Here is a 15,940-nt window from a genome sequence, read left to right as displayed (position 1 = left end):
GATGGGTTTGAAATCCGGGAGCACTTACATAAAATGGCCCCAAGCAACAATGAGGGAATAAATATGTTGGAGCATAATATAAAAGGAGAAATTACAGTGGGGGCCACAAGAGTGGCGGTGGGGGCTGCCTGAATAAAACTGACATCACAATGGAGGAGAGGTCAGGTGGCATGGCACACCATTCGTGGCAGGAAACTTGAATTTCCAGTCACAACCAGATGCATGATAGGAATCTAGAAAGAGCTCCATCTACTGAAAGCACAAGGAAGTGATACAAATGTGTGTCACAGTCGCCAGCAAACACAGAGAATACTTCAAATGGAATGCACAACTCAGTACCAATTTCAATATACTTTTTGAAAGCGATGTTCTTGGATCATAAAAACTGACATTAAAAATTGAACAAAATAACAAAATATATTCTTTGATTTGACAATGTTCCAAAATGGGTCACCAGGAAGCAACTCCACATCATTGGCCACAGGGTCTTGGTTAAACATAGGAGGCAAGCTTACCGACTGATACTCAAATTCCGCCAGCTTCAGGAATTGTCGTTTGCTGAACACGAGTAGGCGGCGGCGGCCTGTAATTGGACTCTTGTCCAGGTGGGTCATGAAATACAATCCAATCACACCTGACAGGCCACACAGACCAAACAAAATTCTCCACTTATTCTTTTTCACCCTCTCCTTGAGCAGCTCCTGGTCTTCACTTGGAAGATCATTCCACCATTTCCGAATACTCCTGAGAAAAACACAAAGCAATTACATTACGACTGTGGATCAGAGGGGATTCATTGCATCGAGTTTTGAAATTCCTTACCTAGACTTCTATAGTCATTCCCAATTGCAGTCCAGCCGACAGACTTCCATGTGCATTAGTTTCATGTTGGCAGTTTTACTTTTGGACTCAAACTTTTTCACATAAAGACTTATCACAGCCCTACTCGTGTGTAAAATTTAATAAAAATTGGAAGCTGGCAGTTTAAACTACCCATCTGAAGTGAATGATCTGGCAATTATGTAATAACTTAAAGTCTAAGGCTAACTTTAGAGCAAAATAGTGATGAAAACTAAAGCAAATCAAGAGTCATTAATTCAAATATATACCAGCAATAAAGTAAAACACCTCAAAGGAATTAAAAGGTTTTTTGCATGCTTATATCCACAAAATTCCATCTGAATTACTGACATGAAACCTCCAAAATTATACAACAAAGCAGATTTTTTCCAATATTCAGTTTTCTCTCATGCCTCCATCAGGACAGTCCCATCATCTCAGAGAAGCTCATACCAATGGTCAAAAGCTCAAACTCTAGGAATGTCTCCACAAAATACAGGAGTGAAATAAAAAAAGTCACTTTGGAAGGCAAAGGAAGATGTACATAAATAATTCTCATGAAAGATTATCAACCTGTAATCTTAACTGTATCCCTCTCTCAATAGATGCTGCCAAAACCTGCTAGTTATATGCAGTTTTTTTTTTCAGGTGTCAGCAACTATTGTGTTTCATACTTTGTAGTCCAGCACTGTTTTTGTCGGCTGTTGTGCAATGAAAACTTGTTTGTTGCAGCATCACTGCAAGAAGATGCCATGGCCTGGATTGTGGGCATCTTAGATAATAGATGTTGCTTTCTTCAGGCAGCACCACATGCAGACACCACTGACAGTGGGGATAGATGTATCACCACTCTTCAGCTTCTACTCAACTCTCTCCACATTCATCACCTTCACGTACTGTAGGGATCTTGTGACTATCAATCGACATGTTAACTGTTTCCTGTGAAAAAGACGCTTTCTGACCTTCCAAGTATTTTCAGCATTTTAAGTTTTAATTGCATTAAAAAAAAATTGCAGACAGAGTCATAGCAAACTCCAGGATGATTTCTGAATAAATAACAGAAGCAAAGATCACAAAAGGGCAAATGGCTGAATGTAGACTAAAATTACATAGCATGGAGAGGTGAAAAATAAGTAAAATTGTAAATGAATGCCTTGCATCTCCCTTCACAGAAAATCTGAATGTTATGGATAGCAAGAAGGAATAGGCTTGGGGCTGAGAGGCTTACTGTTGTTTGACAAGACATTGTTTCTGCTAGATCATGATGCATACTGAAAATCACCCTATTCACGCCGAAATGATCAGACACAACCATAGAAATATTTTACTTCTAATTTTATCATTCCTATGAAACTAGAGAGAAAACATGAGCAGGACGTCATGTAGCTCAGGGGTTTTCAGAACATAGTACACCTGTTGACTTTATCTATGTCTCTCATAATTTAATAATCTTCTATCAGGTCTCTAAGCCTTTGTATCTCCAGAAGCAACAAAACTGGTTTATCCACACTCTCCATAAAGCACATGCCTCTAATCCAGGAAACATCCTCGTAGACTTCTTCTGAACCCTCTCCATAGCCTCTATCTCCTTCCCATAATGAGGCAGTAGCGCTGAATGCAATATTCCAAACACAGCCTAATCAGGCAATTATTAAGCTGTAACTTCTTGATTCTAGAACAATGCCTCGCCTAATAAAGTAAAGTATACCATGCATCTTCTTTACCATCCTTACAACGTGTAATGACTTTCAGAGAGCTAGGGACGTGAACCAAGATCCCACTGTACTCTAATGCTGTGAAGGGTCCTGCATTCACTGTGCACTTTCCCTTTACTCCCGAACTGCAACATCCCACAACTGCTCAGATTAAACTCCATCTGCATTTCTCTGACAACATCTGCAACTGATCCATAACTCGATGTATCCTTTGGTAATCTGTTACATGATCCATAATGCCAACAATTTTTGTATCGTCTGCAAACTTACTAACCCACCCATCTATGTTTTCATTTATATGATTTATACATTTCACAAACAACAGAGGTCCCAATACAAATATCTGATACTAGTCACAGACCCCCAGCTAGAGTGCCCTATCAACCACTACCCTCTATCCTCTATGAACAAGCCAATTCTCAGTACAAATGGCCAAGTCACTGTGGATCCCATGCACCTTAATCTTCTGGATGAGCCTACTGTAAGGGACATTGTTAAAAGCCTTACAAAAATTACTGCTCTATTCTCATCTATCACCTCCTCAAAAAGCTCAATCAAATTTTTAAGGCATTACCTGCCTCATGTAAAGCTATGCATTTACAAATGCTCATAAATTCTATCCATAAAAATCCTCCCCAACAGCTTTCCTACCATTGAAATGAGGCTCACTCTGATCCTATTTCCACTTTTGAGCAAAAGAGCAACATTAGTTATTCACCAGTCCTTCGGGACCAGCCTGGAGCTAGAGAGACTGCAAAAATATTGGTCAAGGCTGACAATCTCATCTATTGCCTCTTTCTGTAATATGGTTTATACCCCTATCCAGCCTTGGGGGCTTACCCACCTAATGTTCTTAGATTCAATACATCATCTTTCTTTATTGCAAAACACCAAAGCATATTCATATGCTCCACATTGATTATCACTATCTTCTATGTCCTTCTCCTTGGTGACTACTGATGCAAAGTACTCATTTAGTACATCGCCCACATCCTCCACTCCCAAGCACATTTCCATCCTTATCCTTGAGTGGTCCTACCCTCTCCCAAATTATCCTCTTGCTCTTCATGATTGCATTCAATGCCTTGGGAGTTCCTTTAATTCTGCTTGCCAAGGGCTTCTTCTGGCTCTCCCATTCCCTTCCTGAGGTCTGGTCTGGCTTCTTTATATTCCTAAGGGTCCTGTTTGATTCGATCCTCCTCAGCACATACACTTCCTTTTGCTTCTTGATGAAATTCAGTTATTTGAAAAATGGGGAAAACAAGAATAGGTGCAGATTCTGTCAACCTGTAATAAAAATAGGAATTGCTGGAAATATTCAGCAAGTCAGGAGGTATCTGAGGAGAGACAAACTAAGTTAACGTTTCAGGTTGCAGACACCCATCAGAATTGATAATTGAAACATTAACTGTTTCTCCTTCTACAGCCGATGTCTGACTTTTTGGCTATTTGCTGCAGTTATTTATTATTTAGTTCAATTATTTGTTACGTGCAATATTGCTACTCATTGAACTACCAGTGAAATAGCAGGAAAAACTTGAACAACTCATGAAATTTTCTCACAATCGATTATTTGTGTTTCCAACAGCTACACATATTCACTTAAGAAATTCTTTAAAATTAAAACTACATATAATGCATTGAAAACCACATGATTTCAGGTGCTATCTAGTAAGTGTGGGATTTTAAGAATAATGAAGTCCTAACAAGCAGGGCTTTTTTCCCAAGTTCAATTTCATTCACCACTTTCTCACCTCCTTCCTCAGTCGTTCCTTTTCTAAAAATAAGACGATAGACCAGAAGACAAAGGAGCAGAATTAGGCTATTTGGTCCAGCAAGTCTGCTCCACCATTTTATCATGGGTAATCCAACTTTCCTCTTAGCCTTAATCTCCTGCCTTCTCCCCGTATCCCTTCATGGCCTGACCAATCAAGAATCTATCAACCTCTGCCTTAAATATACATAAAGGTTTACCCTCCACAGCTGCCTGTGGCAAAGAATTCCACAGATTCACCACCCTCTGGCTAAAGAAATTCCTCCTCATCTTGGTTCTAAATAGACGCCCCTCTATTCTGAGGCTGTGTCCTCTGGTCTTCGACTCCCCCACCATAGGAAACATCCTCTCCACATCAACTCTATCAAGGGCTTTCACTACTCAATAGGTTTCAATGAGGTCATCCCTCATTCTTCTGAATTCCAGTGAATACAGCCCCACAGTCATCAGGCACACTTCATACGACAAGCCATTCAATCCTGGAATCATTGTTACCTCCTTTGAACCCTCTCCAGTTTCAGCATATCCTTTCTAAGATAAAAGACCCAAAACTGCTTGCAAAACTCCAAGTGAGGCCTCACAAGTGCTTTACAAAGTCTCAATATTACGTATTTGCTTTTACGTGCTAATCCTCTTGAAACGAATGCTAACATTGCATTTGACTTCCTCATCACAGAATCAACCTGCAAATTAACTTGGGAAATCCTGCACAAGGATGCCTAAGTCCCTTTGCACCTCAGTTTTTTGTATTTTCTCTCCATTTAGAAAATAGTATACCCTTTCATTTCTTCTACCTAAGTGCATTGCCATATAATTCCCAACACTGTATTTCATCTGCCACTTCTTTGCCTATTCTCCTAATCTGTGTAAGTCCCTCTGTAGCCTCTCTACTTCCTCAAAACTGTCTGCACCTCTACCTATCTTCATATCATTTTCAAACTTTGCAATAAACCATCAATTCCATTATCCAAATCATTGACATATAACGCAAAAAGAATTGGTCCAAACACAGATCACTGTGAAACACCACTAGTCAATAGCAGCCAAAGAGAAATGGCTCCTTTTATTCCCACTCTTTGCCTCCTGCCAATCAGCCACATGCTAGTATCTTTCCTATAATACCACGGGCTCGTAATTTGTTAAGTAGCCTCATGTGTGTCACCTTGTCAAAGGCCGTCTGAAAATCCAAGAACACAACATCAACTGCTTCTCCTTTACCTATCCTGCTTGATATGTCTTCAAGAAGTTTTAGCAGATTTGTCAGGCAAGATTTTCCCTCACTGTCTATGGCCTATTTTATCATGTACCTCCAAATACCCTTGGACCTCATCGATAATAATCAATTCCAACATCTTCCCGACAATGAATAACAATGACTAACTGGCCTATAGTTTCCTTTCTTCTGTCTCTCTCCCTTCTTGAAGAATGGAGTGACATTTGCAATTTTTCAGTTGCTGGAACTATTGCAGAATCTAGTGATTCTTGAAGGTTCAATACTAATGTCTCCACAATCCCTTTAGCCACCTCCTTCAGAACTCTGTGTATATACCATCCAGTCCAGGTGACCTATCTACCTTCAGACTTTTTAGTTTCCCAAGAACCTTCTCTCTAGTAAAGGTAACTTCACATACTTTGTGACTCCTAACACCTGGAACCTGCACTATACTGATAGTGTCTTCCACAGTGAAGCCTGATGCCAAATATTGATTCAATTCATCCGTCATTTCCTTGTCCCCCATTACTACCTTGCCAGTTTTGTTTTCGAGTGGTCCAATATCCATTCGCCTCTTTTACACTTTATGTATCTGAAGAAACTTCTGGTATTCTCTTTAATATTGTTAGCTAGCTTACTTTCATATTCCATCTTTACTTTCTTAATGACTTTTTTAGTAGCCTTCAGTTGGTTTTTTAAAAAAACTTCCCAGTCCTCTAACTTCCCACTAATTTTTGCTCTATTATATGCCCTCTCTTTGGCTTTTATGTCAGCTTTGACTTCTCCTGTTAGCCATGGTTGTGTCACCTTTCCTTGAGAGTACTTCTTCTTTAGATGTATTTATACTGTGCCTTCTGAATTGCTTCCAGAAATTCTAGCCATTGCTGCTCTGCTGTTAACGCTGCCAATGTACTTTTCCAATCAATTCTAGCCAATTCCTCTCTCATGCCTCTGTCATTACTCCACTGTTATATGGATACATCTGAGTTCAGCTTCTCCTCAAATTTCAGGGGGAACTCAATCATATTTCCCCTAAGGGTTATTTTACCTTAAGCTCTTTAATCAGTTATGGTTCATGCACAACATTCAATCCAGAATAGCTGATTTTCTCATGGGCTCAACCACAAGCTGCTCTAAAATGCCATCTTGTAGGCACTCTAGAAACTCCCCCCTTGGAATCCAGCACCAACGTGCCTTTCTTATCTACTTTGTACTTGCATATTGAAATCCCCCTTGACTACTGCATTACGGATGTGGAGCTGGAACTAGATGAATTCCAGATCATTTGGAAGGCTGAGGGGATGATAGAGAGGACATATAGAGAGGTAGTTACACTCAGGGTGCAGGATGCAGACAACTAGGTGAAAGTCAGGAAGGGGAAAGGGGTTAAGGAGCCTCCGTGGCCATCCCTCTCAACAACAGGTATGTCACTTTGGATACTATTGGGGAGGATGACCTTATGGAGGAAAGTCACAGTCTCTGGCACTTAGTCTGGCTCTATGACTCAGAAGGGAAGGGGGGAGAAGAAGCACACTGTGGTGATCAGGGATTCCTTAGTTAGGGAAACAGACAGAAGGTTCTGTGGATGAGAACAAGATTTCTGAATGGTATGTTGCCTCCTGGGTACCAGGGTCCAGGGTATCTCAACTCAAGTCTTCAGTATTATTAAGTGGGAGGGCGTACAGCTGGAATTCATGGTCCATGTAGGTACCAGTGACATGGGTAGGGTGAGTGACGAGGTTCTGCATAGAGAATTCAGGGAGTTAAGTGCTAAGTTAAAGAGCAGGACCTCCAGGGTTGTGATCTCAGGATTACTAAACATGCCATGTGCTAGTGAGGCCAGGACTAGGAAGATTATACAGTTTAATGCATGGCTAAGGAGTTGGTGTAGAACAGAAGGCATGTCACAACAGGGCATTAGGTTTTTGGATTATTGGATGGGATCTAATAACCTAGCAGGAAGGTTTGTTAATGCTGCACAGTGGGGGTTAAACTAGAAATGCAGGGGGATGGGAACCAGAGTGCGAGAACAGCAAGCAAATCTCAAGTTTGTATAATTTATACAATTTTTGATCATAAATGAGTCTTGAATCTTAGCCTCCAAGTTAACCTTTAAGGAACTCTGCATGAGGTGTCTGAAATTCCGTTGCACCTGATTTGTGAATTCTCTCCCTGTTTAGAAAATAGTCTATGTCTTTATTCCTTCTACAAATATTCTACCTCTTAAAATACAACCAACTGTTTCTTCATGTACGTATTTTGGAAGGATTTCTGAAATTTATTATCCACCATTTCCAAACTGTCCACTCACATTTCCATTGTGGTTTGAATGTGATATCCCAAGTCAATTTGAAATTAATCACCATTCGAAAACATCCTGGAAATGAAGTTAAAATCTCTTTTCCAAAGAAAGTATGTCTACCTTACATCTTACTTATCAGATTTCTAATAATTATTTTATTTTCCTCTGTACTATCCAAAGCTATCTTGACCTCACCTAACACGGTGCTAAAAGTGTAAACAGTACGCCAGAAAGGATATGTCCAATTTAACAAAACTCCTCCCACGTTTATACATACTCTCCCCTGCAATTCGAGCTTTCTTGACAACTGCAGGAAAGCTCAGAGTTCCTAGTTTCACATTCTGCAATTAACTTGTCGTACCGATAAAGATAATCGCCAGTAGTCTGTGCTTTGGGCCGTATTTAGAATCTCGAACCACATCATTGTAACAAAATGCACTATGAAAAAAATAGAATAGCATTCATCTTTTAACTCCAATCTGACCTTTCCATAAAGCGAAGGAGCATTATATTATGATACTGTCAAGAGAAACACTTCCTCCTGCCATGTACTTCTGTGTTTAAAATACCATACTATGCTCAGATTCAGCACAAACTCTGTCCCCTCAGATGCTTACACATCCACCAACTTACCTGCCAAGAAACATCGCCATAGCTTTCTTGAGGGGCTTCAGCAGAATCCAAATCAAAGGGATTGGCAAAGCTGAGACCGGAGAAGTCGTGTGGAAGTCGTTATGTAGGTCAGTGGTTTCTTTAGCAATAAAACATTTTCTTGAAAAGATATAAGCAGGCCTCCATCTGGTGCAGTGAGAAAAATCTCTGAAGGAGGGTTGGCTTGGAATGATGGCTGGTGGCCTTTTAGATGGAAGTCCTACATTGTGTACAAAATTTCTGAAGACTGAGTAATGTCTTGTACAAAGTACTAACACCACATGAGGTTTAATCCAGGTCTGCCAGGCATCTGAATCCCTACCTAAACAGCACAGGCCACTTGTTAATCTCTGATGCTTCATCTCTGGGAGTGGCGATACGCTTTGTTGATAATTGTAGTTTTGCCAGTTCAACAGGTGCCTCCTAGCAACCTGAAACCAGAATCCAGTCTTCATTTCTGCCGACAGATAAAAACAAGAACACCATGAAGAAATACTTGAAAGCTATCAAGATCCCAGGAAGAAATTTCAAAGCGAATGAAATCTCGATTTCCTCCTGTTGTGTACAAACATGATAAAGTAAGACAATAAATGGGAGGTGACAGCTGCTGAAAGATTTCACAGCTAAAACTGTAAAGGATCTGATATAACCTTCCTGGGGCTCAGAAGCAGTATATTGTTAGGTGCTGGAGGCATATTAACAAAAGTGTATAACCAGTATCATACTACTAATGTAAAGGCAGCTTAATACTGAAGATATTTCTTTTGAAGTACTAGGGGTGCCACAGCAGCACTCTAGAAACAATGCCTCCCATTCTTCTTATCAACGTATACCAGTAGTTTTTCAAAAATAATGCTCAGTCTTGGAGCCTTACAGATATAGATACAATCTTTACAATAGAATCCATAAAAACAATCTATAAAGAGATCTCAATGAGTGGTTGTGCGTTGCTTTTTGTATAAGTCCTCAAATATGTATAAAATCTTGAGAAAGGATGTGCTTGTACCTCAACTCCAACAAAAAGAAATCCAGCAACATCACACGCCTCTTCAGATCATTTCCAAATCTTTCATCTGATATTCTATTATGTATACTATCAGATATCCCAAGGTGATTTTAGATCTTTTCAACCAGGGGTTCCCAACCTGGGGTCCATGGACCCCTTGCTTAATGGTATTGGTCCATGGCATAAAAAAGGTTGGGAACACCTGTTTTAAACAGTAAAGACACAATTATCAGCTTCGAATGTCTTTTAAATCAGCAAGAGGTACAGGAACAACTTTCTGATTTGCAGATAATAACGGTTCAGTGATTTCTTCAGGAAAATGTTAGTTGAGTACAGAGCAGAGGCAAAATTAACCTTTTCATGATGTTCCTAGACTGTCAATTGAAGATGCAAAAGACTGTACATGCTGAAACCTGAAGCAAAAACAAATATCTGGAGGAACTCAGCAGGTCTATCAACATATAGGGAAGCAAAAAGGATTGTCGACATTTCGGGTTCAGACCTGCTTCAGGACTACCCACTTACCCACTAAATACCCATCAATACCCACTTACCTCATATTCAGAAAACAGTGTGCATTAAACACTTCCTGTACTGATTACTCACAAGAATAGAAGGCAATTTAGGATGGACAAACTTTGAAGCAAATCTTGGACTTACTGCTTTGAATTCACACTATATCATTGTAGTGCATATGGATTTCAGCAAGGCATTTGATAAGGTACTTCATGCAAGGCTTATTGAAAGTAAGGAGGCAATGGGATCCAAGGGGACATTGCTTTGTGGATCCAGAACTGGCTTGCCCACAGAAGGTAAAGAGTGGTTGTAGATGGGTCATATTCTGCATGGAGGCCAGTGACCAGTGGTGTGCCTCAGGGATCTGTTCTGGGACCCTTACTCTTTGTGATTTTTATAAATGACCTGGATGAGGAAGTGGAGGGATGGGTTAGTAAATTTGCTGATGACACAAAGGTTGGAGGTGTTGTGGATAGTGTTGAGGGCTGCCAGAGGTTACAGCGGGACATTGATAGGATGCAAAACTGGGCTGAGAAATGGCAGATGGAGTTCAATGGCAGAAATGGCAGATAAGTGTGAAGTGGCTCATTTTGGTAGGTCAAATATGATAGCAGAGTATAGTATTAATGGTAAGACTCTTGACAGTGTGGAGGATCAGAGGGATCTTGGGGTCCGAGTCCATAGGACACTCAAAGCAGCTGCGCAGGTTGACTCTCTGGTTAAGAAGCAGTATGGTGTATTGGCCTTCATCAATCGGGGAATTGAATTTAGGAGCTGAGAGGTAATGTTGTAGCTATATAGGATGCTGGTTAGACCCCACTTGGAGTATTGTGTTCAGTTCTGTTCGCCTCGCTACAGGAAGGATGTGGAAGCCATAGAAAGGGTGCAAAGAAGATTTACAAGGATGTTGCCTGGATTGGGGAGCATGCCTTATGAAAACAGGTTGAGTGAACTCGGCCTTTTCTCCTTGGAGTGACGGAGGATGAGAGGTGACCTGATAGAGGTGTTCAAAATGAGAGGCATTGATCGTGTGGATAGTCAGAGGCTTTTTCCCAGGGCTGAAATGGTTGCCACAAGAGGACACAGGTTTAAGGTGCTGGGGAGTAGGTACAGAGGAGATGTCAGGGGTAAGTATTTTACCCAGAGAATGGTGAGTGTGTGGAATGGGCTGCCAGCAACGGTGGTGGAGGTGGATATGACAGAGTCTTTTAAGAGACTTTTGGATAGGTACATGGAGCTTAGAAAAATAGAGGGCTAAGGGTAAGCCTAGTAATTTCTAAGGTAGGGACATGTTTGGCACAACTTTGTGGGCCAAAGGGCCTGTATTGTGCTGTAGGTTTTCTGTGTTTCTATCTCTGTATATTACCTGTAACCAGTTGACCTGCGTATGTAATGATCACTTGCAACTATACAATAAGATTAAGAGACTGTTTTAGCAAATATCTCAACAGTTCACACCTGCAAGTTTCATTGCCTTCTCAAAACACTCTCGCCTTCTAGCAGTTCCACCTTTGACCTTTGAAAATATTTCTAAACAGGCACTATGGCACTAAGTGTCAACCTCATCTTCCTCCCTGATATCTTTAATGGTACCTCTGGTCTGAACTTTTAACGTTAAGAACTTCAGACTATTTTATATCCCGACACATCTATTACCATTACTTGAATTGGAAATGTCATACACCAGGAATGGATCTGACATTTTATTTTAGAGCTAATGGGGGTTTAATCTGTTGTTGGGACAAATGAGGAATTCTGGGTCAGCTCCTTGGGAGTACAGTAAAACTTCAATCATCTGGCATGCTGGTGTTGCCACACAAACAGATTTTCTACAATATTCAATATTGCTCCTATTAATACAGCTGCACATTTAATCCACTATTTTGATGTTAATTATTAGTAAAATGCTAGTATAACTCATGTAAAAGTGAATCAGGTGAGTTCACAGGGAGCATGGGAAGAGAACCCAGTGAGTCAGATGCCAAGCAAGGAATTTTGAATAAGCAAGATAGCAGTGTAACTGCTTCGGATATTCACTGAATATTAGAAATAGTGAATTCATTGATATTCACTCTCCTGAACTCTCTGATCCTGCATGCATTCAGAATCAGAATCTGGTTCATCACCACTGATACACGTGGAGAAATTTGCTGTTCTGGGGCAGCAGTAGAGAGCAATACATAGAAATTTACTATAATTTACAAAGAGAAATATACAAAAAGCGAAAAAAGAGCCAAATAGTTTGGTTGGTCAAGGAACCGTTCAGGAATATGATGGCCGAGGGGTAGAAACTGTTCCTAAAACGTAGAGTGTGCGTCTTCGGGTTCCTGTATCTCCTCCCCGATGACAATAATAAGAGGACATGTTCTGGGTGTGTGAGGGTCCCCGTTTCACCATTTTCCTTGTGAAGCCTCCAGTATCTTCCGTCCCGTGAGTTCCAATATCTCATGTCAGTTTCCTGCTTTGCATTTGCACTGATGAGCATTTGGTAGTACATTTAAACTTCCTCGGCCTGCCACCTGTTATTGATTTTTACTGTGCGCGTGAGGCACTATTTAGGGACTTCCTAACTTTTCAATGTTCCTTTCTGAAGAACAACCATCGTATTTCCAAAAACACTGTGGATCTGAACCACCCTAATGCATTCTGAAACTCTGTACAAACCCTCTCGGGGGGATGGGGTCATCTGCTGAAAGGTTAAGGTGCCCTTGATGTCTCTGAACTTACTGCAGCTGGTCAAGGAAGTTTCATTTTGTAGCTCTGAGTCCAACTGCTAGTTACAAAATCAATCCCACCCACCGTTGTCGAACTGCGAGAGGATCAAATGCAATGAAAACACTGGGCCCACGCAATGTCATTTACCTTCTTCCGCACACGATCTCGTCTCGCCGGCAGTGAAGCAGTTCTTATCACAGATCACCAACAACTACCTCCTGACTGACGACCGGAGACTCGGTCCCTGGCCAGGGCTATTCCCGGGACACCCCCGGATCCACTCGCCGGACCTCACTCATTAAGATCGCCTGACATTCAGGAAATGCTCGCTCCGCGATGCGGTGTCTCAGTAAAGCGGATCCGGACGTCCTCGCTCCCAGGACAAATCATTACAAGGCTGCAGCTGCAGCAAGCAGCTACCTTTTGATTGTTGCTGACTTTTCTTGCTTCTCCTTGTTTACCCATACGCTAAAATGCTATTTTGTGGGTTTTTATTCTGCAGAGTCGTCAAAGAAGGGACTGATTATTGAACAGTTCTTTCAAAGGCAGAAATGCCTTTAGTGGAGCATTTTATAATGTAATAACTTAAGTCAACGTAAAATGAGTTTGCAAAGGACTTATTTGTTTCTGTAAGTTATAGGAACAGAATTAGGCCATCGTGTCTGCTCCGCCATTCAATCATGGCCGATCTTTTTTCATGGTTACCAGATTGGCTTTTTCTAAGCCAAGTTCCAGAAAATTGGCTTTTTTCTCCCAATTTGGTTGGCTTCAGAAAAGTCATTTGGCTTTTTCCTGTATAGAAAACCCTGTATACCTGTCTGGACACGCCCCTCTGCTGACTGCTCCTGTGGCTCCTCCCATAGTCCCCTGGATAAAGGCAATTGTGTCACTGCTCCTCCCTCAGTCCAGGGCGGTCATCCAGCATGGACGTGCTCCATTTTACTGCTAATAAAAGCCTTTCAGTGTTTACTCTACTTCCAGTCTTTTGGAGTTATTAATAGTGCATCATCCTGGCTTTTTTACATGCTAAGATTATCTGCACGAAAATTATATACCATCCTTTCTATAAAACATTTTCCTTTAAGAAAAACGTTTTCTGGTCAGTGACATTTGGCAATATTTCTGCTGCCAGCTGAGCCTGGGGGGGGAGGGAGGGGGCAAGAAGGCGTCAAACTGGCAAGTCGGCATCGGCAACATGGTCTGTCACGTGCGGCTGGGTCCAGTTTGGCGCCAACATGGAGTCAAACCAAGAACCTATCAATCTCAAGAATCTCAGATTTTGGGATTTTCTCCCCATTTAGAAAATAGTCCGCACATTTATTTCTACTACCAAAGTGCATGACTAAGCATTTGCCAACATTGTACAGTATTTCATTTGCCACTTTCTTGCACATACTCTTAGTCTAAGTCCTTCTGCATCCTATCTGTTTCCTCAATACTACCTGCCCCTCCACCAGTCTTCATATCATCTGCAAACTTGGCAACAAAGCCATCTATTCCATCATCTAAATCACTTATATACAGCATAAAAAGAAGTGCTCCCAACACTGACCCCTGTGGAACACCACTAGTCACTGGCAGTCAACCAGAAAAGAATCCTTTAATTCCCACTCACTACCTCCTACCTATCAGCTAATGCTCTAACCATGTTAGTAACTTTCCTGTAATACCATGGGCTGTTAACTTGTTAGGCAGCCTCATGTGTGGCACCTTATCAAAGGCCTTCTGAAAGTAAAAAATATACAAAACCCACTGCATCCCCTTTATCTATCCTACTTGTAATCTCCTCAAAGATTTCCAACAGGTTCGTCAAGCAAGATTTTCCCTGAAGGAAACCATGCTGACTTTGTACTATCTTGTCCTGTGTCACCAAGTACTCCATCACCTTATCCTTAACAATTGACTCTTAACATCTTCCCAACCACTGAGATCAGGCTAACTGGTCTATAATTTCCTTTCTGCTGCCTTCCTCCTTTCTTAAAGAGTGGAGTGACATTTGCAATTTTCCAGTCCTCTGGCACCATGCCAGAGTCCAATGATTTTTGAAAGATCATTTCTAATGCCACTACAATCTCAAACACTACGTCTTTCAGAACCCTAGGATGCAGTTCATCTGGTCTGGGTGACTTCTGTACCTTTAGGTCTTTCAGCTTTTTGAGCACCTTCTCCCTTGTGATAGTAACACACTTCCTTCATACACTACAACATCTGGCATACTGCTAGTGTCTTCCACAGTGAAAACTGATGCAAAATACTCATTTAATTCATCAGCCATCTCCTTATCCTGTTGTTATTTCTCCTGCCTCATTTTCTAGCGGTCCTATATCCACTCTCATTTCTCTTTTATTTTTAACATACTTGAAAAAACTTTTACTATCCACTTTGATATTGTTTGCTAGCTTGCTTTCATATTTCACCTTTTCCCTTCTAATGATTTTTATAGTTGCTCTCTGTAGGTTTTTAAAAACTTACTGATCCTCTATCTCCCAATAATTTTTGCTTTGTTGTATGCCCTTTATATGCCCTAATTTTTGCTTTGTTGTTACTGAGTAAATGTTGGTTGCACAATAACAATCAGCTGCAAGACTGTACAGTAGCTAATATTCCCACATTCTAAAAGGACTGTGGTAATAAGCCAAGAAATTACAGGCCAGTAAACTTTAATCAGTAGTAGGAAAACTACTGGAAAAAATCTGAGGGATAGGATTTATAATCTTAGGAGAGGCATGGACTGATTACTGTACATAGTCAGCATAGTTTGTGAACAGAGAGATACTACCTCAAAATCTGAGTGAACCTTTCAGAGGTTTTCTAAGAAGAAAAACATACATAGAGAGAGAGAACTTTATTGTCATTGCTGACAAATCACTCCATTCAGTACAACGCATCATAGTTGCAATTCAATTACTAAAAACAAAATAACTACATTTTAAGTAATGTTTTGGATTATTTAGAATGACATCTAAGTTACAAATGAATTAAAAACAATTAAAATTAAAAGGAACAGTGGCTGTCCCTTCAAGTATTTCACTTGCCTGTTATAAAATACAATGGTTAAATATAAAATAGCATTGAGAATTGAAGTTCAGGTTTTTAAAAAAGCTCTGAAATCAAAGGAAGGCAGCTGCCTCATTTAAACCCAAAATACCATGTATTGCACTTAGAATGTCCATAGTGCCTATGGACTATGGGTGGGCATGGTGACATT

The 15,940-nt window shown here is 40.7% G+C and overlaps 1 protein-coding gene across 3 annotated transcripts in view; it reads right to left on the bottom strand.

Moving 5' to 3' along the window:
• The window catches only part of oma1 (OMA1 zinc metallopeptidase), a 78,707-nt gene extending 65,498 nt beyond the window's left edge, over window positions 1-13,209 (bottom strand). Inside the window, exons 1-3 of one of the 3 annotated variants that reach the window (XM_073063093.1) lie at window positions 12,880-13,209; window positions 8,478-8,952; window positions 516-744 (exon numbers count right to left, since the gene is read on the bottom strand). In XM_073063093.1, coding sequence (XP_072919194.1) covers window positions 516-744; window positions 8,478-8,950 — 702 coding nt within the window. In that variant the 5' untranslated portion in view covers window positions 8,951-8,952; window positions 12,880-13,209. The remainder of the gene's footprint in view (window positions 1-515; window positions 745-8,477; window positions 8,953-12,879) is intronic. The other 2 variants (XM_073063092.1, XM_073063094.1) reach the window with 2 other exon arrangements.
• Between the last annotated feature and the right edge of the window lie 2,731 nt (window positions 13,210-15,940).

This window comes from Hemitrygon akajei, chromosome 12 (assembly GCF_048418815.1).
Source record: "Hemitrygon akajei chromosome 12, sHemAka1.3, whole genome shotgun sequence".
Classification (NCBI taxonomy): domain Eukaryota; kingdom Metazoa; phylum Chordata; class Chondrichthyes; order Myliobatiformes; family Dasyatidae; genus Hemitrygon; species Hemitrygon akajei.
Note: the sequence above shows the minus strand (reverse complement) of the source record. Positions and strands in the feature narration are given on the sequence as shown.